Below are 23,553 nucleotides of genomic sequence, written 5' to 3'. Positions count from 1 at the left end.
AGTTCACGGATATAAAATATGCACACGTTCTAGACGAAATTTAGCATGTAATATTATTAATATTTAAATATATGGTGTATAAAAGTATCGTATAGAGATGTAAAATAAGCTTAAGTATGGGAGAAAATAGGTTGGGAAAATTTAGTATTTCTCTTAAAATCTTTACTTGTTCGTTTTATAATTGACCCCTGACTATTTCTCCTAGTAAAGGAAGGTATTAGGAAGCAGTGCATTAGGAAACATATTCTAATAGTACTTTGACCAAATTATTTTCTCCGAAATTTGTAAATGTAGGTACTTAAGTTTTGCATTTGAATGAGGAATACATTTCTTTCAACGTTTCTTAACTTAAAGATACCTAAGCAGCTTCGACTGACCCTTTTGATCCTCCCTTTTTTTTTTTTTTTTTTTATTTATTCGTGTGATTAATGTATTCTGAACGAGCAGTTGTAAGTGAGAAAATATTATTTTACAGAGAAATATAATGAATTGAACATGAATTGACTAAAGCGTGAATATAAACAAAATTGTTTTGAACTTCGTAAACGAACCCATGTTCATTACATGTGGTTTTCTTGTTTATTGATTTTATTTTCAATCATTGTTCATGCTTAACCCTTGTTTATGTTCAATTCGATTTGCCGGGTCTAATTTATTTACGTCCCTTTTATTCTGTGTTCTATATGTTTTGTATGTTGTTGTTTACTTGCATTGATAATTATGCCGATTGGTTGGGATTATTCCTTGCATTGAATTAATTTAGTACTTGGTTCCTATAATTTACTTTATTTGATATTTATGTCGAGTTGTGGCGACCACGGTTTAAGTATTAGACATGAAAGGCTAGGACTGTAACGACAGTTATTCCCTTCTTTTTCTTGTAAATTGCTGATTCTTAATACAATTAGATACAAGATTTATAAAGATAAAATAAAGGATATACAACTTTTGTCGACGAAAAGTCTTTTAATATATTTCCATAATTTTCGTAGAAACCAATCATATTATATTCTATGGAAAGTTCTAATATGAAGAACTAATAATTAACGTGATTTCTAACCATGACGGAAAGAATACGATGTTTGAAATCCACGATGGCCAAGTTGTAGATGTGACTCTGGTTTTCCTTCCAATGTGGATGGACTGATTGAGAGGATTAGTGTTTTAGTATCGACAATAAATATTAATTATATCGTATAAATTGACACTTCTTTACCCAGACGATATGCATAATGTATACGTGTAAATATATACTTTAATTACGATTCGATGTTTAGCTGAAGGTTTGAAGGAATAAATAATAAAATTGTGATTATCACGACAATACCTGCAAATTCTTTCAGGAGATAATCTATCTAAATAATAATTCAGGAGTTAGGTCATCAAACTTCTTTCCACCTTGTAGGTCTTCTATGTCATCAAACTTCTTTACACCTTGTAGGTCTTCCTCGAGCGCAACGTACCTGCATGTTACATAAAACTATTTCTACCATACCTTAATTAATATATAATAGTAGCATGCTTTTTTATTAGATCTTCATAGATTAGTCAAAATGTTTACCTTTCCAAGTGGCAGTGCTATAAATTTCACATGAGTGGAAATAAAAAGAAAAAAAGAAAGAAGAAAACATGGTGTGCCGAGAACTCACTCAAGGCTGCGGATTTTGTTGCCTATACTTTACGAAAAAAGACTAACAAGTTGTAAGTTTTGTCATGAAAGAGATTCAATATATTATCATTTTCGTTATTAAGGTACTTACAGTGGTTTTAATAATTAATTAAGGTTTTAATTGATTCTATTTTCCCATTTTGATAGTTAAAAATAATAGTAATAATAATATTAAATATTTTAGAAATGGTTCTTATGTTGAGCACTTAGTTTACTCTTACAGAATTCTCGCAGACCTGAAAAATCAGGGAAAATCGGGAAATGTCAGGGAATTTGATTTGTGTCAGGGGGAGAAAATCAGGGAAGTTATTCGAAAGTAATTTAATGTCAGGGAAGTTATTGAAAAGTTCTTTAGTGTCAGGGAAACAAAGTCATCATTCTCTATAATGAAGGCAGCTTTGATGTAACAGTGTATTTGGGAGTTAAAGATCATGCAACACAACAATATAAAATATTAGATTACAGATGCATTAAGGTATATCAAGGTATGTTATGCCATGATTTGTGGTTATGAAATCAGTTGAGCTACAGCATCCTAGAGCTGTTATATACGTCGTTGTAACCGACTTGAAGGGAGGTTCTCAATTTTATCCGTTGATATATGTATGTTGTGTGTATATTCTGCCTTGTGTGTATATTCACGCAGAACTTCAGCATAGGTTCATCGTTTGTGAAGATTCTTTTTCTTTAAAAAATCATATCTTCCGGGTAACCCATTTAAATTTTGATAGGATATGGAGCTGGAGTATATTACGGTTTTCAATGGGTGCAGTGTGAATACCGTAATAATATGCGTATGTTAATGCATAACTTCAACAGTGGTGCACTGATTTTAAGTATTATTCTGGTGGTTTTACATAAATTTCGTGAAGAACCAAAGCAAGCAGTCTTCGGAACTAGACCTTGAAACGTCTTAATGCCTGACATTGTTCATACCATAATTATGAGTGTAATCACGCATAATTTCGACATAGGTGTACTTTTTGTGTGAAATAGTATGATGTCATGGTGGATTCATATAAATTTCATTAGGATATCATAATATTCATTGGAGTTAGGCCATGAAATTCCTCAACAATTGATAGTGTTAATATCATAATTAACCGACTTTATTGTGTGCATGCTTACACGTAACATTAACACAGATGTGCCGAGTTTGAATACTCATTTTTTTAGTTTCAAAGAATATGCTTTCTCGCAGGTTCTGTATAAATTTTATTAGGGTCTAATGAGTCTTTGTAGTTAGACATGAAAGTTTTCAACACCTGATAATGATACTACCATGTATATGTTCACGTATAATTTCGTATCGCGTAGACCGATTAAATTGGTTTCACATATTTCCTAGGCTAGCCCATTGTATATCAAGTTGGTGTCCTTCCTTTAGTTGAGGTATCTAACTAAAATACTGGGCTTACGAAAAATGGAGAAATCATTTTTTTTAAAGGAAAATAAGTAAACTTTGTCAGGGAAAATCAGGGAAAGCAGTTTACAGAAATCTATGGGGACCCCCTGCCTTAAAGTATATGATTTACATAAAAGAGCGAAATATTGTTACCTGCATAGTGCGTCAAGGGTTATTATTTTCCTACTGTCTATTTCACAAACCCCACTGTTTGTTTATTTATGTAATCTTTCGGACTACTTCTTGAAGCGCTTGTTAATTAATTTTTCTTCTTCTTGTGCTCGATAAAAAGAATAACTTTAGGACTTAGGTCGAAATTTAGGAGATAGTATGACTGTTTTACTTATCTGAAGAATTGGAATAGTATACACAGGACTTCTTGTTGAAACAGTGTTACCATATTCATTAACATTGAACTAGATGGATGCAGGGCCGATCCTAGACATTTCTTAAGTGTAAGCAAACAATATTTTGGCGCTCCCACTCAAATGATAATAAACGAGTAGAAGAAAGTAGTAATGGACAACAATTCCTCAAATAATTGATACAATTGCAAATTTCTTCAATATCTGTAGTCTCCCTGTTAATAGTTACGAAAAGTGACGAAATTATAACGTAATTGACTATGGATGAATACTGAACAAAGTTCCATTTTTTATAATTAATATATATTTTTTTTATTAAACAAGCACAAAACACAAGTAAGATTATAGCAAAAATATATTTTGACAAGTACAATCAAAACATAAAAGTTGACACAGAATAAAACTCATGATCTTCAAGTCTAACATTAACATAGATTTGATTTTTGAAAGTGGTATGCTCCTATGCTTCATTAAAAGCATATTTACATAGTATTTTCTAGTGATACGATTATAGTAATTAGCATAATTTCTCGTTTTCTTTGTTACTGAAAAATTCATAAAGACAATATTCTGGCTTTCAATTTGGCAGAACCTTTTATTATTGCATCCGTATCCAATTCATTTAGGATGTCACTTTCAGTGGCCATCAAAGTTAGTCCATTTAATCATTCTTGACATATGGTTGATCTCAAATAATTCTTTATTAATTTTAGCTAAACTTGTTTAATACACAGCAAATGACAAAAGTGTGTGCCTTAATCGATATTTTCTTTGTTTTCGATCCACTGGTGGAAATTCAAAATCAGATCTCCCCGCAAAATTCAATGCTGTATGATGTAGTGTATTGTATGCACACTGTACAACGAGTATAGGTATACGCTGCTGTGATTGACAATGAGAGATCTGAAAAAAATTTTACTCATAACCCTAATGACCTTCCGATTACAGTTACACTTTCGAGTTAAATACGCATATACTGCGTGAAAACTAATTGTATTCAAACAAATTTTAAAATATATTTAATTTACCACCAAACCGAAGAGACCGTATCCATTCCATTTTAATTTAATAATTAAATTACTGTAATCAAGTATTTTTTTATTTTATGTTATTTTTTTTTTAAACTACAGTTTGAAAAGTTTATCGATTTGCAGATGCTTCGTTAACAGTAACTGGTATTGACAACCCCACCTTAACATTTGTGTGATTATCACTTTCGAAATTTTGACCTGAAGTTGAAAGAAACTTTATAATATATAACCGACTAAGGATAGAAACAGAAATGTTGACAAATGACAAATGGGCTAATAGACATTAGCGAAGTGAGCATTAAGTAGTGGCAAGCGATTGTGATTAAGTTGAAATTTCCTGCAGGAATGAACAAAAATTCCATTTGTGCCGCCTGTCTTTTCTTAGTATTCGCTTCTTCCCTGGACCAATGGAAAACAAACGTCTAGTGCTCTAGTCGCTTGAACTTCGATAATGTGCATTTCGTTTACACTGACTTTTCTCAACCCTTAACTATGGTCATTGAACCGAAGCATTATGAGGGGACACTGTTTATGACAAGGCGGAGCATCCTTGAAGATATTTCTTTCTACTGTGACAATGCCACCCAATCCATAAGCAACATGTGCAGTTGACTTTCTTTTGTTTGTTGATGTATTCCCATTTCAAAGACATATTTGGCAATGATTGTCTCTACCATGGTCACAAAAGGGTCGTTGGGAGAGAAAGGAAGAATATATTGCATTGTATTTTGTGCATATGGTAGGATTGTGGAAATAATGTCGCTGTTTTTAGTCGTACTACCGTAGTGCTTAATGTAACATCTATTGAGAAGCTAAGTTTTCCTACATTTTTCTCGTATTCGTAAAATCTCTCCCCCCCCCCCTCTTTAAAATATCGTTCCTAAATCTACCTGCGCTGCAGTGTGGCATTGTCACCAATTGATGTATGAATACATTTCAATTGTAAAGGAGTGTTTTATAGCCAACCACGCAAAGATTCGACTTTATTGTCTGTTGATTTATTTTATCTGTACTTCAGTCTATACAATATTTATTTGAAGTTGTTTGGAAAATTTTTCTCAAAACATTTTCTTTAATAAATATTCACATTTAAAACGCAGAATTCCTTTTCGTTTGGCGCCCCTCTTCACCTGGCGCCTCCTGCGAACGCGTAGTTCGCAGGATTCAAGATTCGACCCTGTATGGATGGTGCAGTGTGTTGAATCGAATGCTATGGACATTTGGTACGGTGACAGTGTAATTGTAATTTATGATATAGTTTCATTGTTTGTCTAAACTACTTTTATCTAGATTTAATTTTGGTTGTGATGAAGAATGATTCGTAAGCGATAAAGTTTTGTGTCAAATGATGGTTTATTTAATGGAATGCTCAGACTTACTCAGGCGTTTTGAATCTTGAAATCACTTGTCCGTAGAGTCACTTATATGTTCTTTTATTCTAGTTTCAGGGCTTCTCTTTGCCATAGCTATGTAAGTTTGGTCACAAGCACATACCAACTCATAAATGCTAGTTTACTTTTGCGTCTATATAACAATTTTTATACCCTATTGCAAATTTTTCCATGTTTTCTTCGTAATTTGAAGGCCGTCATAAAACCACATTTTTGTGCTTTTTTTTTCATTCTGTAGAAAAGATCTGGCCAAAGCACGAATGAGATCTTTTCTTTTCTGTTTCGTTTTTATTATTTCAGAGCTTTGGCCCTTTTCTGTAAATGTTTAGAGCTTTTGTTTCCGTTTATCCAATGAGTGTGTATTGTAACCATATTAGAAACAAATTTTATATGTGGAGTGTACTTGACTGTCAATATCCTGGTTTTGTAATACTGTTACAAAACAACATTTAATTAATTTTGGTGGATTGCGCCAATCTTTTATTTATGTAAACATTACTGACGTTCAGTTTTCTGTAGATATTCATGTGAAATTTGTTGTCCTTTTCTGCTAATGGTCATGTCTAGAAAATTAATTTGGCTAGAAAAGGTCACAGGGGGCTTCCATGAGTAGTCCTTCTCTTTGTTTATAAAAATTTTTTTCGAAGGAAATGTAATTCGTGTAAAGACATAGTTCTAATACCGTACTTTGGTTATCTCATAGATTTCAAGATTACTGAACTTATTTTCTTTGAGCCAAAATTGAGTACATCGTGATGCTAAATTTAGAGGAACTAAACCTGAAGTGTCAACTGTGTGTATTGAAGTCAATTTTAATCTATTTACGTTGACCGATGCGCATTATTGATGGTATATCTAAATCGTTTGGCGTTTTTAGTAATGTGTTGAGTTCACCATTGGAATATTTTTTATGCTGGATGATTTTCCTCGGATATTATAGCTATTAGATACATTTGATTTGTGTAATTGGTAGACTGGGTGCATCGATGCGGAGAACATTAGATCGAGATCAGCATAAATCCCTTAGGAAGTGACATCACAACGTAGATACAGATATGAATGATAGTATAATAATAACCTTCTATAACAATAATTTTCTTTTCTTTGAAGTCTTGTACCTTACTTTGTGAATAGAAAATTGTGATTTAAAAGTGCATAATAAAAAATTTAGAAACGGAAAAATACTTTGAATTTTACACTCTATATCTATAAAATAATAAATTGATTGACTCACTCATCGATTTTCAAGCATTGAGCGTAGTCACTAAGTTGTTTTATGTAAGTCTGGGATTCTCGTGAACCCTAGATCATGAACTATGTAAAGTTTTGGAAAATCCGAGAGTTAAGGGATGGGGAAGAACAGCGGTGGTTAAGAGTTTTTCCGCCTTTTATCAGATCTCTAGACCGTAGATTTTGAAATTTTGTTCAAATATTTCTTTTAAATTCTAAACTATGGATAAGGCAGAACTATATTAAATATTCCCTTAAGAGAAGGGTTTCTTTATAATGTTTCTTTTGAACCGGCTGGCTAAGACACGAAGTTTGGTTTCAGTCTTGGGAAGTAACGTAACGCAAGTAACGCGTTAGATTTTTTCCAAAGTAACTGTAACGGTAACGCGTTACAAATTTCTAAGTAGCGTACCTAGTTTGTGTTACATTTTTCGCGTTACACTTCGGATAAGTAACTACAATATACGTATATTTCTTTCGGAAACAAATGTTTCTTTCCTGTAAGTGAATTTCTCAGAATGAAACACTGGAGCATGAACTACGTATGTCAGTGACCGACAATCTGTCACCGACACACAGAGAAACAGATGAGATCATAGTGCCACTTGCTGTTTTTGGAAGATAAGGACAGCCTCAGGGAAATCACGTGTACTAATTGCAAGCACCTGGAAAATTTCGTCATAGATTTTGACAGCTCCAAATCAATATATTCAGTAAGTGAACTACAACTGCAATGGAACCGGTAGTCTATTTTACTTTGAGATGTTGTTTCTATACAGATGGAGAACGAAAATATTTTACCGTCGAACATTTGATATAATACTTTTTCTTAAAAGCTGAGGATGATGGTGGACAGAATTTTAAAGTAAAGTGTCTGAAATGCCGCGGCGGAAAATATTTATCAACAACTAGGGTACCATAATTAACTATATACAGTAAGGGGTTAAAGTGAATAAACTGTGTTCTGATGAACAGGCTACTTCATTACTAGAAAATAGTTTGTTGATGGTATGTAATCAGGGTGGATTGATTTAAATCAGTCTGATTTAAAACACGATTTAAATCAAGGTTTAAATCACTTGATTTTTTAAATAAAAATCGTTGATTTAAATCGAATTCCGAAATAAATTAATTTAAAGTGAAAATAAGTAAAATGCCGTTTCTGTTTTGTTATTTCGATTATGGAAATCAATAATCATAATACAATGAAACTCAAATGTGCAGTATAGCATGAAAACAAATGTCACGCAGAGGATGATTAGGAAAAATCCCGTTTTGAACAGGTAACGGAGCAATTCTGCTTTCTTCTTTTCGTAACATTGGGCTTGCGTTTTAAGATCGTTAACTATTTCAAAGGGGAAATCACTATCGACATTTAAGAAGAAAATTCTCTTTTTGCATGTCTGTTTGTTTGTTCCTAGATAATAGGGCGTATTTAGAGGGGTCCTATCCCCTCTTTTTGTGTGTGTGTGTGTGTGTGTTTTAGAACTAGCTTGCGGCATGAAATACATGAATTTCGCCTAAAGTTATGAGTTTTTAAAAATAGGCCCCTGCCAAATATAAGTAACTTTTGTGCAAAAAAAAGTGTCATTTTGATAAACTTGCTGTACTTTTTCCTTAATGCTTAACCTTTTAAATTATTTTGCTGTACTTTTTCCTTAATGCTTAACCTTTTAAATTATATCACCTATTTTTAGGTGATAGGGTAGAATCTTCATTATTCGATTAAAAAAGTACCAATAAGGCTTTTTACTTCGTTTTCTTCAAGACTGGAGGCATTCTAGAACACGTTACATATGCTTTCACGCCTTTCTGCGTTCAGGCATAGTGTGTGATGACGTCGTAAATTTAAAAGGATGATATTTTTTGTTATGCGTATTATTATTATTATTTGGCGGGTTACATTTTGCATTCAGAAGACTGAAATTTTGCACACTCGTTCAGTGCACTCCTTAATAATTTTCAGATGTTTTCAGATCTCTGTGTGGAAACAGCGGGGTCCAGAGGGGCAAAAATGTTTAAAAAAATTTTTTAACAAAAACAGCTTTTTTCGCGATTTTCCCGCCTCAGATGGAGACATACGAATGGTACCGTTTGAAAGGCTGTTCTATTCTGAAGAAAATGATGTACGTACTATGCTCCTAGGATAAATAGGGATGTCTCAGGAAACTGTTATCTGAGATCCTGTTTTATACGGAAATCTGGCGTATTTGGGGAATATTATTTTTCGCGGGCTTACTTTTGCACCTACAAGATTGAAATTTTGCACATTTACTCAGTTCATCCCTCAGTATTTTTCAGATTTGTTTTAGATCTCTGCCTTAAAACAGGGGGAGGGGTCCACAGAGGTAAAAATGAAAAAAAAAAAAGATATTTTTAACAGAAAATTCCTTTTTTCGTGATTTCCCCGCCCCAGATACATGATGGAGACATTTGAAGGGCACCGTTTGAAAATTTGTTTTATTCTGAAGACAATAATGTACAAATCATGATCCTAGGATAAATAGGGATGTCTGAGGAAATTTTTATATTACATCCGGGTCATCTGGGGGCATTGTGGGAATGTTCTTAGCTCATTGTTAAATAATTTCCTCACCCTTACTACTCAAGATAGAAGCTTGAAATTTTGTACACACATTTAGTACACCCCTTAGTATTTCCCAGTTGATTTTGAGATATGTGCGTTAACACAGGGGAATCCAGAGGGGGTCAAAATTTTTTAAAAAAGTAAAAAAAAAAAAAAAAAAAAACGATTACTCTGAAAATTTCCCGCTTCAGGAACATGATAAGGAAATGTGAATGTTACCGTTTTAAAAGCTGTTCTATTCTAAAGAGAGTGATGTATGCACCATTATCTTAGGATAAATAGTTATGATGCTGTAGCTGCTTGACTGAAAGTCTATAATTTACGTTTAAAAAGAGCCATAATTTAAAAGGGTTAAGAAACATTGTTAACGATTGTTGATAATTCAAAATTCAACTCCAATACTTTCACTTAAATAGCATAATTAGCATTTAATACTAATTCCTAATGCTTTTTCTTCAGTTCGTAACTTGTATTATACGAAGAGAAAGATTTGATTTAAATAAAAAAAATCGATTTAAATAAAAAAAATCAACAAAAATGATTTTTTTTAAAAATCATGATTTCTTTCCACCCTGTATGTAATATTGGAGTTCTTTCAGATCAGTTTGCGTATCTTAGAGTCCCAAGCTTTAAAAAGCATGTATTGATTTTAGAGTTACTGGCAAGTTTTGATTCACTCTCAGTTTATATGTTCTTATTTTATTAGATGTAGTGTAATGTTTCTCTATATTGTGTATTTTTAATTTTGCATAACAACACTGTTATTATATAATTAGTTTAACAGAATAATAGTAAGCAGTCATTTTTTCTAACGCATAGAGATGGGCACGAGTCGAACTAAAACGACTCGACTCGAATTCAAGTCGAGTTTCGACTAGAGTCAAAGGCAATTTTCTCGAGTCGAGTTCCGAGCCGATTCACTGTGTTTGACGTCGAGTTTCGAGTCGAGTCGAGTTTGATAAATGGCTCGCTCTTTCAACACGTTTTAACTCATTTTGAAATCACAGCCTGATTACACTGGAAAACGAAAGTCATAACAAATGTAAGCAGTAATATGAAATACTTTTAGTGTTGCTCACGAGAGGGGACACTACTCGCATCTCGTCTCGTCTAGATAACGAGACCACAAGAGATTTTTATAACAAATTCAGTTCGGCTCGACTCAACTGAGCTGATGGCTCGAGCCGGCTAGCTTGGGGTGAACCATCGGCTCGAACCGGCTTGGTTGGGATGAGCCATCTGCTCGGTTCGGCTCAACTGAGCCGAGGGCTCGCTTGGGTGAGCTGTTGGCTCAGTTCACTTCTCGGTTCGACTCGATAGTGAATGAGCTGTGAGCCGAGCTGCTCGAGTCGTTTACAATTCTAAACCCGGGCCAAGCAATTTTGAACATATTTAGCCAGCGCCCTATAACGTTTAACAATGTTTAGTTCGACCCCGAATACTCAAAACCTAGACCCTCAACCCAAATTCAGAAGCTCATGAACAATGTCGTTGCCTCCTAGACTTCACGACTACCGAGGTTGGCAATCAACTAGTCTTTCAGTATTCAGATACAAACCGTCTATCTTTCATGCTTATATACAGTGTTAATAATAATAATAATAATAATAATAATAATAACAATAATAATAATAATAATAATAATAATAATAATAATAATAATAATAATAATAATAATAATAATAATAATAATAATAATAATAATAATAATAATAATGTTTTGAAATATGTTTATTGGAAGCAAACAGCATTACAGCCATATATTCCCCTAAGAAAGAAAAAAAATGTTTTTACAAGCATAGGGCGCATGCAAATAGAATTAACAGCATACAACTGATTATACAAAAATAGATGAAATGGATAAAATATTAGTTCAGCAAAAATAACATAAAAACATGCAGTATCTGTTACAAACTAGAAAATACAAAAATAACAATAGTAAAAAAATAAGCATAATTAAATGCATATAGAAAAGGTATACCATATTGAATAAGTATACAGTGTAAAATTCAAAATAAGATTATTATTAACCATATAGTTGTAACAGTTTACAGAATATTGAAAGAGAAAAATAAGTTAAAAAAGACACTATGTAGCTGCTAATACAATATAAAAATAAATATTTATAAGTTAAACACTTCAGGTAAAATACAATGATTCATAAGGCTAGTAACAATGACGAAAATAAAATAAGCATAAAAAAATTCATGACACAAATAAAAAAATTTATGACAGTTTAAAAAAAGTGCAGTATACGTAGTAAAGAAAGAATTAAGCATAGGAGAAAAGAAAAGATGATAGGAAAACAAAAGACGAGAAAATAATAAAAAAAAACCTAACAAAACATAAAATGATCTTGCAAATGGCACCTTACAAACTTTACAAAATGACCTCCAGAAATATAATAAAAATAAGAAACAAACACGTGTATCTGTTCAGAATTAAAAAGGTTCTTACAATTTGATTTAAAAATATACAATATATATATAAAACAAATCCGTACAGTATTTAGAAAAATACAAAACAGAATTAAGAGAATCAGTTGCAAGCCTAAAAATACTAAGACAATTCATAGTTTATCTAAAAATTAAAAAAATAATTCACGCACCTTCTTGAAATTCTTATGAAACAAATCAAGAACCGGATAAAAGTTATTAGCTGTTTCTATACTTTTATATATAGAAGACCTAATTAGATATTTACTAATGAACGGAACAAATTTCCTAATGTTTCTATGAGGAATTTTTAAAGAGAGAAAGTTCTCCAGAACAAAATCTCCATGCAGAATTACATGAAAAAATTTCAAGTCAAAGAGCCGGCGCCTGTCAGCCAGAAGGGTAAGATTAAAATCCACCCTTATGTCTGACAAGCTCGCCTCTCCTATTTCTTTAAAATTCCATTTTAACCAGGCTAGGAATGAATTTTGAAGTGATTCAATCGAAGAACTAAAATATTTAGCTTCACTATTCCAAATTACCGTACAATATTCAAGATGAGACCTAACATTGCACATATAGAGAATTTTGCAGGTGTTAATTAATATTAGTAAAATTTCTACATAACCATTTGATCATTGTTCAATTCCTCCTAGCTTTGGAGATGACAACCTGAAGATTCTTCTGAAAAAGCAATTTTTCATCTAATATTACTACTAAATCTCTTAACATGCTTAACGAATTCGATATGTTGATTTCATATCCTGTATTTGTAGATGGAAGGGTTAACTTTCCTCGAAAATGTCATTCCTAGCGTTTTGTTAAAGTTCAGGGGTAGGGAATTCTCTTCGGACCATTTAACTATGATATCTATATTTTTTTGCAAAATATCTTGATTTTGTTTGGACTTAATTTGACTAAAAATTTTTAATATCATCAGCATATAACAGATATGTACAAGTTAAATCAACACACATGTCATTAATATATAGCAAAAACAATAGATGACCAAGATTAGAACCCTGGAGTACCCCGGAGGTATTACTATGAATAGCAGACAGTTTCCCTTATTTTACCACAAATTTCCTTCCAATTAAATATGAAGTCAACCAATCAATAACACAGTTAGGCAAGTTATATCTTTTCAATTTGTTTATCAATAAGTGATGTGTTAATTTATCAAATGCCTTAACAAAGTCTAAGTAAATAGCGTCAACTTGACCATCAGTCCAAATTACTGGAAGCATATAATGCATAAGACTTGCTAAATTAGTTATTGCAGATTTACCAGCCATAAATCCATGTTGGTTTATATTAATCTCATTATAAACATATTTATAGATTATTTTCTCAAAGATTTTCGGAATTACCTTCATTACAGAGATTGGTCGAAAATCATTAATAGACTTTCCATTAGTTTTAGGTATGGGTGTTATAGAAACCAATTTCCATACATCAGGATAATTACAAGTGGATAAACTCCACAGTTAAACAAAGAAGACAATATTGTTGCGATTGTTTCACCTATTCCTTTAACAATGAAAGCTGGAATTCCGTCTATCCCACTTGACGATTTAATCTTTAAAGTTCTGATAGCTTACAATACATGTTGAGTAGTAATTTCTGGGGGTTTAACTTGACCAAATTCTTCAAATGAACATTGATATTTAGTAACACTAACCGAGAAAGTTTGAAAGACTGATGAAAAATAGTTGGCAGACTTTTCAGCCAACGTACTATCATCAGTCAACAAAACATCATTGTCAATAATAGTAGATATTACCTTATTTTTTGAACCATTTACATATTTCCAAAAATTTTCAGGGGCAATTGTAAGGTCATTTTCAATTTTACTAAAATGATTTTGTCTGTCCACATTTAATTGAGTTTTGAAAGCTCTTCTACAATTAGAAAAGACTACATAACCATTTTCACATTGAGAAATTTTGTATTTTTTATGAGCCTGATTTTTTACTTTCCATAAAGAAATCAATTCTTTTGAATTCCATAAGGGAAATTTATTTTTTAGGCCTAGATTTAGGAATATTACACTCCATCGCAGATTTAATAGCTTCCTCTAGTTTTCAAGCTGCTAAATTGAGATCATTACTTAATAATATATTACACCAATCAGCATTAGCAATTTGAAGATACAAGGATAAATAGTCACCATTAGCATATAAAAATATTTCAGTGGACTCATATACTTTACAAACACTGGATAAAAATACTTTAGTTACAATTGAATAATGGTGTACATCAGGAGCCATCATATACTCATCGTGTCTTTCCGACACTATAGATGCGTTAGTTAAAACTAAGTCTAAATCCGATACTGCTGGTTCAACACTTAGATTCGTATTATCCAAAAAAAAGTTGACAATAAGTGAAACCTGACTTTAGAGTAATAGTGTATTCCATGATAAAGGCTCTTTATTTAATCAATCTATTTTAGATATATTAAAATCTCCAAAAATCAATACATCATTTTTTAACAGGTTAAGTTTACTGGAGATACAATTTAGATAGTTCTTAAATGCTTCAAGAGGAAATGTTGGATGAAAATATACACAAGAGATTAGAAGATTTTTGGTCGACAAGTTCAATCCAGACACATTCATTTACACTTTCCAAATCATAGCTTCGAAACACCTGAAAATTATTTCTGACAGCAATTAAAGAACCACCTCCTCTAGCACCACCTTCTTCACCATAACACCTGTCCGCTCTGAAACAAGTATAAGAATCTGGGAAATAATCCCGATCATCATGAATTTCAGATAACCTAGTTTCGGTTGCGGCCATAATATCATAGTTACAACTAGAAATTGAGGAGAAGAACTCGTTACTTTTAGTACACAGGTACTAAATTCTGGTACTAAATTTTAAGACTCTCCATGCTTAGCATGAGAACCAGTATTCCTAGGAAATTCATCCTGATTCCGTAATTTTCCAAAGAAAGGACCAATTAAAAGACCTCTAGGCTGCACCTCAAGATCACTTATAATAGAAAAGTCTTGTTCGTTTACCTCAACATGAAAGGAAGAGTAAGAATCATACTTTGTTTTCAATTTGGTACAAGTCACTTTAGTTACATTAAGTTGTTTCACAATACTCTTAACTTCTTTTACTTCAACTGAGGGATTGAACTTAGTTACAAATAATGTTTTTTTTCTTAAATTAGTACCAAATTTGAATTATTTGAGCCACTACCTATTTTTAGTTTCCTCTGTTCCTTTCTTAAATTTGATGTATCTTGTACAGTTTTAGTTGATTCACTTTGTATACGTATTTTATTTCTTTCAATTACCTGAGTCTAAGCTTGAGAAGACTGAGGGAGAGCTTTATCCTTGTTACCTTCATTACTTATTGCTAATACAGGGAATTGATTTTTATCGTTTACGTCTAATACAGATTCATCATTCGTTTTGGGTAAAATTGTTTCACTTCCAACTTGTTTCTTTACTAGTAACTTCTTTAATTCAAAGTTCTCTTTTTTCAAGCTCCTTCTTTATTATGCCAAATTCATGTTGTAATTCTAGTATTATTCTGTTTATACTCAGTTCAAACAACTTAGATATAGATTGAAAATCAGTAAATGATCCTTTACGTCTAGAACACAAATAATTTTCTTTCGTTTGCACATTTGCAAAATCATCAGTTGATTTACCCAGAGTTGAACCTCCAGCCACCCCAGGAGAACGATCTTGGCCAGTTTTCAATTTCAGAACGCAAATATTGCACTTGTAATCATTTATATGAACATTGTTTCCATCATTATATTGTTCAAAACAAGATAAATGACTTTTGCTCGAACATAAAATACATCTTACTGTCTTTTGCCTACCATACACAGCTAAATCACATAATGGACAATTATCCGAAGAAGGTGCCATCAAATAAAAACATAAATATTAAAAAAAAAAAAAAAAGAACAACGAAGGCAAAGAAAAAATTCACATTCCCTGGCCAGAGTGGAGACAAATTAATGAATTAAAAAAGACAAGCTTCTCGACCTGCCAGAGGATCTAAAAGAAATGAAGACCTCACGACCCTTCAATTGTTAGCTGGAGTTGGAAAAGAAAGATGTAGAGTTCCCTTTTTAGCCACCGAGAGCCCTACTGCAGTACACAAACACTGTAGCACGACCGAACGACGTAACCACTGTGAATGGCTGACTAACTGCTCACATTGTTACCAGCCCCAACCGGCCAAAGTTAACAGAAAAAAATCTCATTGGCTCTCTGGGAGGAAGGGACAGTCGATCAAGGTGGTAATTGCCAGAAACGAAGGAAATGAGGAAATCCTATGATAATAGAGCGACCGTGGGGCCAAAGGCCGAGAAGCGATAATAATAATAATAATAATAATAATAATAATAATAATAATAATAATAATAATAATAATAATAATAATAATAATAATAATAATAATACCGAAAATTGAAGTAATAAGATTGTTTCACATATTCAAAGTTTCGGACCTAAAAGTAACTTTCGAAGTAGGATAATAATTATTTTCTTGGGGCAAGTAACGTGTTAGTACCGAGTTACGTTTTAAGGGAAAATAAAGTAACTTGTAACGCGGTACATTTTTACAAGTAACTTACCCAAACAGTTTGGTTTAAATATATTCACTTTCGTAGATAGAGTCTAAGTGATGCAAACGGAAGGAGCATAAAGGAAGGTGCCGCAAAATATTGACTGCGGCGATGACATGCGTTGGCTAATTTTATGCAAAATCAGAGATAAATGTTGATTAAAACTTTAAAAAAGAATTGTAGTTAGCTTGAACTAGAGTAAAGAAACATCAGCATACTCACGCATTTATTTATTTATTTATGTGTGTGTAAATAAAGATAGAAAAATTAAACAATGTGAGTACTATCTTGCAATTTATAAAGGAAATCGGTATCTCTGCAATTAAGAAATTATACATATCTTTTTCTTTTTTCTTTTCTTTTTTTTTCTTTTTTGTGTGTGTGTGTGTGTATGTGTCCATTTTGTTCTTTCTTTTTAAATGTTACTTTATGCTTTGCAGGAACCCAGTTGCTACAGAAGACTATTGCTAATATAAGAGAAGAACTTCTTGGCAGCAAAAATAAAAGAAGATCCTTTCATCATCTTGTCAGTATGCAGAACCTTGAAATTCGCTGCAACATTCTTGTAGAAATCGAGAATATACTCAGGGATCTAGGACCAAAGACGAAAGACGAGCTCGAAAAGCAAATACAGGAACGAGCCGACGCATTACTACAAAATCTAAACGCCAGAACTTCGTATTTAAGTCCGCAAGAGCATGAAGAATTTAACTTGGAAGTGACTCGTTTGAGAAGAATATCACAGTTGTATGTATTAGAGAGTCATTGTAACTTCAATCAGGCCTGTGAAGAATCTTCTGTTAAACTACAATACGATGAATGTACAAGCCTTCTATTTAGTATTGAAAAGCATTCGTCCCAAGTGGATGATAAGATTCGTACATTATTAGATGAAGTAGCAAAATCACTTCAAACGAAAATAAGTGATGAAGAAAGGCAAATGGTAGTGAAAGCTATGATAGGCAGAGAAGGCACAGGTCGTTGGTTCAAATGCCCAAATGGTCATTATTATTATATAGGAAATTGTGGAGGAGCCATGGAAATAAGCGTATGCAACGAATGTAATGAAATGATTGGTGGAGAACACCATAGACTTCTTGAAACAAATCGGTTTGCACGTGAAATAGACGAGAGTACAAGGCCTGCTTACCCTGGAATGGGATAGAACAAATAATAGGTTTTACTAGTATGTAATACTGTAAATTGCATACGATTTGTTATGAGATTATATGTTTAAATAGGATAGAATTACAACTGCAGTGGTACTGGTTTTACAATTTTATAGTATTATTATAGATATTGAAAGCAATAGAACTTATTTGCATATAGATTTTCTTTAATAGAAACATTTTAATTTGTTATTCGTTGGGTTTGATTTTATTTACTGCATTATAGCGGGATCAAACTAAGTTTGGAACAGAAGAGCGCAATAAGTGTGGAAGTGCAGTCTTGTTTCACGCCTGCCAGAGAATATTCATGAGGCAGGGCTTAAGGTGGAGGTTATAGTGGTTATAATGAAATATTTCTAATCTTTCTGGCCACTCAATAAATGCTTTAGGTCTGTTTACTATATAACATTATATTTGTTTTTACGTTATACAACTACTTTTATTTAAAAACAAAATATATTTTCAGTGAAATAAAAACTTAGATTGTTTTTATTACTTTTTAACTAAATAAGATACGTCTTCACTACAAGATGAATAAACTAAAATAGAAGTTTCATTAAATTTCGTATCGTGATCAAGGCAAGAAGTGTAAACAATCTCTCTCTCGGAGAAGATAATGATGTCATTCATCTACGCCTTTCTGTACACAATGATTTTCGGTTTCGAACCCCTGGCGTGCCGAACAGTCTAGAATTTGGGACCCTAGATACTGTTCAAATTTTCATTAAAATTATTTCTTAACTATAAGCAATACCTGTGTAGTAATAGGTTTATTTTCTCATCACCAGAATCTTAGCTGAAAAGGATATTTGTTCCTCGTTTCTTATATATATATATATAAAAAATGTTTTGACTTCAAAGAAGTAAAAATTCCATAATAAATGTTTATTTCTTTGTAGGACAACTTGATAAGTACATTGTTATGTATTCAATGTAAACGAAGTTAAAATTTTAAGACACTATAAGGGATTCATTATCATACACAAATGTGTTTACTAGAAACTGGAAAATTTGGATTTATCATATTCTTAATTATGTGCGATTTCACTTTTATTTTCATTCAATTTTATTTGTTAAAATTTAAATAAAAAAAAACCCTGCTTACAGTAGACATTAGCTACGTTGCTATATATCTTAAAAATACTATTTTATAAGAAGTTAGTTTATATGAATGTAATAAATATCCATTTTTATTATAGCTATATGTTAGTACGTAATTGTATCTAATCAATTGTAGCAATGCATATAATGTTATGTAATTGATTCATTTACTTTTTTCTTTTGCTAATAACTGAATTCTCAAAAAAAAAAAACATTACCTGTAATTTTTCATTTTTTCCCCTAGATGTTGCAGTGTAACAGATAAATAGCGATATAAAACTTGTGATTTATTAGCAGTCTAACAAGTTAGAAATACAACGAACCAAAGTAGTCTATTTTCCTACCGATAAGTAGCATACATAGAAAAAAAAGTAAAATGGCGTGTTGAAAATTACCGATACAGTTCGGTCAAACCAGTAGTTTTTGCTATTCCCAAGTAACATTTTTTAAAAATTATTATTATTATTTAAACAGACACGTTTGTTAAGTATAAAGTATTTCCTTATTCAATTTAAGTACAACTTTCGAGCGCTTTTTGTTTACTTTGCTTGTATGTTTGTTTAGTCAATTTTTTTCTTGTGTAGTAAGGAATTTGTATTTCCTGCCTACGCTGATATAATTGCCTAGAATTCAGAGCACTTATCACTGCGTTTTAGGGTGCTATTAAGTGTGCATTGTTAAAACACTATAACTATTAGATGAGTATTGTTAAAATCATATTTATGATATTGATATGTTATGCTGTTATTCCAAACCAAGAAAGAAAATGGAAACACGATGAATATCCTCTTAATAAATCAAACCACGTATTTTCTCTTAGTTTTCCAAAATAAAAATCAGAAGTTAATATTGCAATTTTTTAACATTATTATTAACACTCAAAATACTTTCTTGTGAAGCAGTAAATCCTTTTAGTATGTCCCGCATTTAAAAAGAATACTGAGGATCCTTGAATTCAATTATGACGTTAATGTAAACGACTTTACAGGCACGTATAAAGTGCCTTTGAAGAGAATAAACCGCATTGAAATAAATTGTAATATTGTTTTCATAAATGAAGTAATAAGAATAAATAAAAATTGGGGATAAGATCGAGTTATCATGGTTTTGTATCTAACAAATCAGTAATTGACTACGTATTTACTGACAAATATTAAGTTCAAAATTAGACTCATTTCTAAAAAAAATAATTCTTAAGGTAGAGTGCATGTTTACACTAAATGTATTGAGCGACAAATACGAACTATCTCCTCAGAACAAAAGCAATCACATCAAATCAAACCTAGAACTTTGTCGGAGACCGAGAATGAAATGTACCAGGTTGACAGTATCCCTGGTTTAAGAGCAGGAATACTGCCAAAACCCAGAATTGAGTTTTGACTATGTAAAATTAAAAATAATTTGATTGTATTATTTCTCTTTCGTATGTGTGTTTCGAATTCAGAATATTTTATTCTAATTTCATGTTAAAGTACAATCCGTTGGGCTGTGCACGAAAACAGAATTGATGAAATGATTAAGAATAACTATTGCAATTAACAGTCATCCTTAAATCTGTGTTTAAACGAAACGCTAGATAATCTATGGAAGCATAAAGAGATCAATTACAAAATGTCCAGAAAATTTAGGTCAAAATAAGCATTTTGACAGATATTTTGTAGTAGATATCTATAAATATTTTGACTTTCCAACCTGGCGAAGCTGATAACATGGTGTTTTGCTGGTATTATAAGACACCATATCCGTAGCATTAATAACAATTAGGACATTTAAAACTTTTTTTTTTGTGTGTGTGTGTGTGTGTGTGCATATGGCTTAGAATGTTGTAGTTAATGGATTGTATCACAAGGACTATTGAAGATAACAAAAAACGATCGATACTCTTCACTTAAAAGTGTAATTATTTCAATGCCCATTAAACTTTTGTGCAGATATATATATGTAAGGGTTCTAGTGGCAATGTCACTAGAAACTTTAAGAAAATTAGGTGTTCCTTTAGGTCTTTGATAATTATACGTTACTTTTAATAGATTGATGGATATAAGATTTGAAAACTCCCTTCTTTAGTAAGTACTTGAATAAATTGTGTTTCATCAGTAGAAAAAAAAATACACAGATAAATTTTAGGTTTATTCTACAGACAATGGTGCTGTGTAGTACACGTATTTTGAAAAGCCTGGAAGGAGAATGAATAAACTTTATCATCTCTTTACTAAGTGAAAGCAGTCTGTTCATCTTATTGTGATATGAATGATCTGTCAACATTGTTAAATGTTTTACGAAACAACTTGTATAAAATTAATACTTTCAAAAATTTGTCTTTGAGTTACTTAAAAATTTGTTACATTTTGTTACTTGAATTATTCTTTATTACGTGATACTTTATGATATTCTTCGAAAAGTGCTTAAATTATGTAATTTTGTAGTACCTTTAATAACTAAATCTTTAAATCATTGTCTGTGCTATAAAGAAAAAAAAATGTTTAAAAGTATTTATTTTATATTCAGTTCTAAGTATGTGCAAGATATACTTACAATTCGTATTTCCATTTGTCGTCTCTCTGAAATTTCGTTCTTTTATTTTAACTTGCCCAATTTCTCAGATTGACAGGCATATTAAAGTCTTTACACGTTGATATTATAAGTATCACTAGGAACAAGAGAAGTTATTCTTTTTAACATGAGAAAACATTGTTCTATCAGTAGATAAAATCATAATATTTTAATGTTCAAACATATATTTCAATAGTACCTAGGTATATTGAGAAATGAAGTTTTCTTTAGGTCTTCACCAATATGTTTAATTCAATTTTTTTGTTTTACGTATTTTTCTAGATATATTGTGGTGGTTGTAATTGTAATATTGCGTTTATTTTTCCTTGCTTAGTATTGTCTTCATAACAGAAAAATGAAATTAATAATAGTTTTGGGTTTGTTTTATTTCATTGTTTTATTTCATTTTATTTCAACACACCAGAAGCTTGTTCATCATAAGAAAATTGTTTTATTGTCAACATTCACATATAGTGAAAATTAACTTTACAGCTTAAAGTAAAAAATAAATGCACGAGTAGAATATTACCAAAACTATGTACTAAGTACATTAAGATGGTAATTCACAAAAATTTGGACAGTGAAATGCCCCATAGCTCCGTAGAATTTAGCACTTATTTGTAATCTATCTATATAATTTTCAATAAAAAATCACAGCATATTTAACATATTATAAAAACAATATAATACGTTAAGCTATAAAAAAAATAGCGTAAACCTACAGTAAAAAGTAAGACTCTTCAATTGTAAAGCTGGACTGCAGTAAAGTAGCTTTAGTTGTTTCAAAATTATCCAACGAATCATTTGGAAATGAGAGACAAACTGCAGAACATGATAAAACCATGGTGAAAATATGATACAATAAAGGCGTCTATTTGATCACTGGAAATCAAAATTGATCCGGTAAATTTACATGTGAATCGTAGAACCTTCTGAAAAATTAAAGAGCTAGTATAATCGCAGACAATATTTGTTTTCACCGTATACTTAATGGTCGATTTAGGTAATTGAATCATACAGAAAGAAAGGTTTCCGTTGAACACTCTTTTTGTAGTAAGCCAACCCACTTTAGATTTTTTTGCCACCTCCGAAGATTATGTCATTCTTTTATCGTGACATATCCTTCCAGCTTCTTATTGATCTACCCAAATATCTGTAGCTTCTTAGACTTAACTACAACTGTATTCATGAAGGCCGTAAGGACGAGAGGCAAAAGGAGACATTGTATATTAAAGGAGTAGGCGAAAAGCAAAACCCGTTAAATCCACATTTTAAAGTTTGTGGCAAATCGATAAAAACTGTTCAAACACGTCATAGTTGTAAAATAACATTAGGAACTTTTTTTAAAAAAGAGAGAATGTGAATATTGGTCTGTCGAAAGCTGTATAATCACACTAGTCTCTAAATTGAGTTATTGAAGAAAATTGTTTAGATTTAACAGGTTATGCGTGTGTAAATGCAAATAACAGCTTCTACATGTGTTTCGCGGCAGTTTTTCCTCATTCTCAAGAAAGGAAACCTGTTAAAAGCAAGGAAATAAGACTCAGAAATAAGTATTATGCCTACTAAAATATTTTTTTAAAAAATATGTATTTTCAATTATACATTGTAAAGATTGGCAAAAATGAATATTGATACATAAATGCCACATTAATTTTATTCTGAATTGAAAACAACTAATCCAAATGAGCAAAAAATTGAGTTATATAAGCTCTTCTCCATCATCTTCTACTAAATGGAAATCCATATCATCGTCGTCCTCTGGTGCAGCACCATTCCCTCGGTTTTTTATTCCTCCAAAAACCTCTTTGTAAAACGTAAGCTTTGGGTTCCTTTCGCAAGTTTCACCAAAATGTAACAACAAAAGCCGCTTAACATCATACAGTTTCTCTTCTTTGACATAATAGCAGAAAGAGAATCAGAAGTGGTAAATACGTGGCAAAATCTTTAAACATGTTGTATCAGGACGCATGTTATAATTTCGAACATTAATTGGCAAGAGCCCTTTTAAGAAAGA

At 31.7% G+C, this 23,553-nt stretch overlaps 1 protein-coding gene across 1 annotated transcript in view; it reads left to right on the top strand.

Annotated features, from left to right (window-relative positions):
- LOC145690449 (NFX1-type zinc finger-containing protein 1-like) overlaps nucleotides 1-21,923 on the top strand; it is a gene marked incomplete in the record, with an annotated part of 145,273 nt that extends 123,350 nt beyond the window's left edge. The window contains 1 exon segment of the mRNA XM_081765349.1: nucleotides 17,154-21,923. Within this exon segment, the coding sequence (XP_081621475.1) occupies nucleotides 17,154-17,878 (725 nt within the window).
- Between the last annotated feature and the right edge of the window lie 1,630 nt (nucleotides 21,924-23,553).

The sequence above is a fragment of the Thermobia domestica genome, chromosome 1 (assembly GCF_964235325.1).
Source record: "Thermobia domestica chromosome 1, izTheDome1.hap1.1, whole genome shotgun sequence".
Lineage (NCBI taxonomy): Eukaryota > Metazoa > Arthropoda > Insecta > Zygentoma > Lepismatidae > Thermobia > Thermobia domestica.
This window is presented reverse-complemented; position numbering and strand designations above follow the sequence as displayed.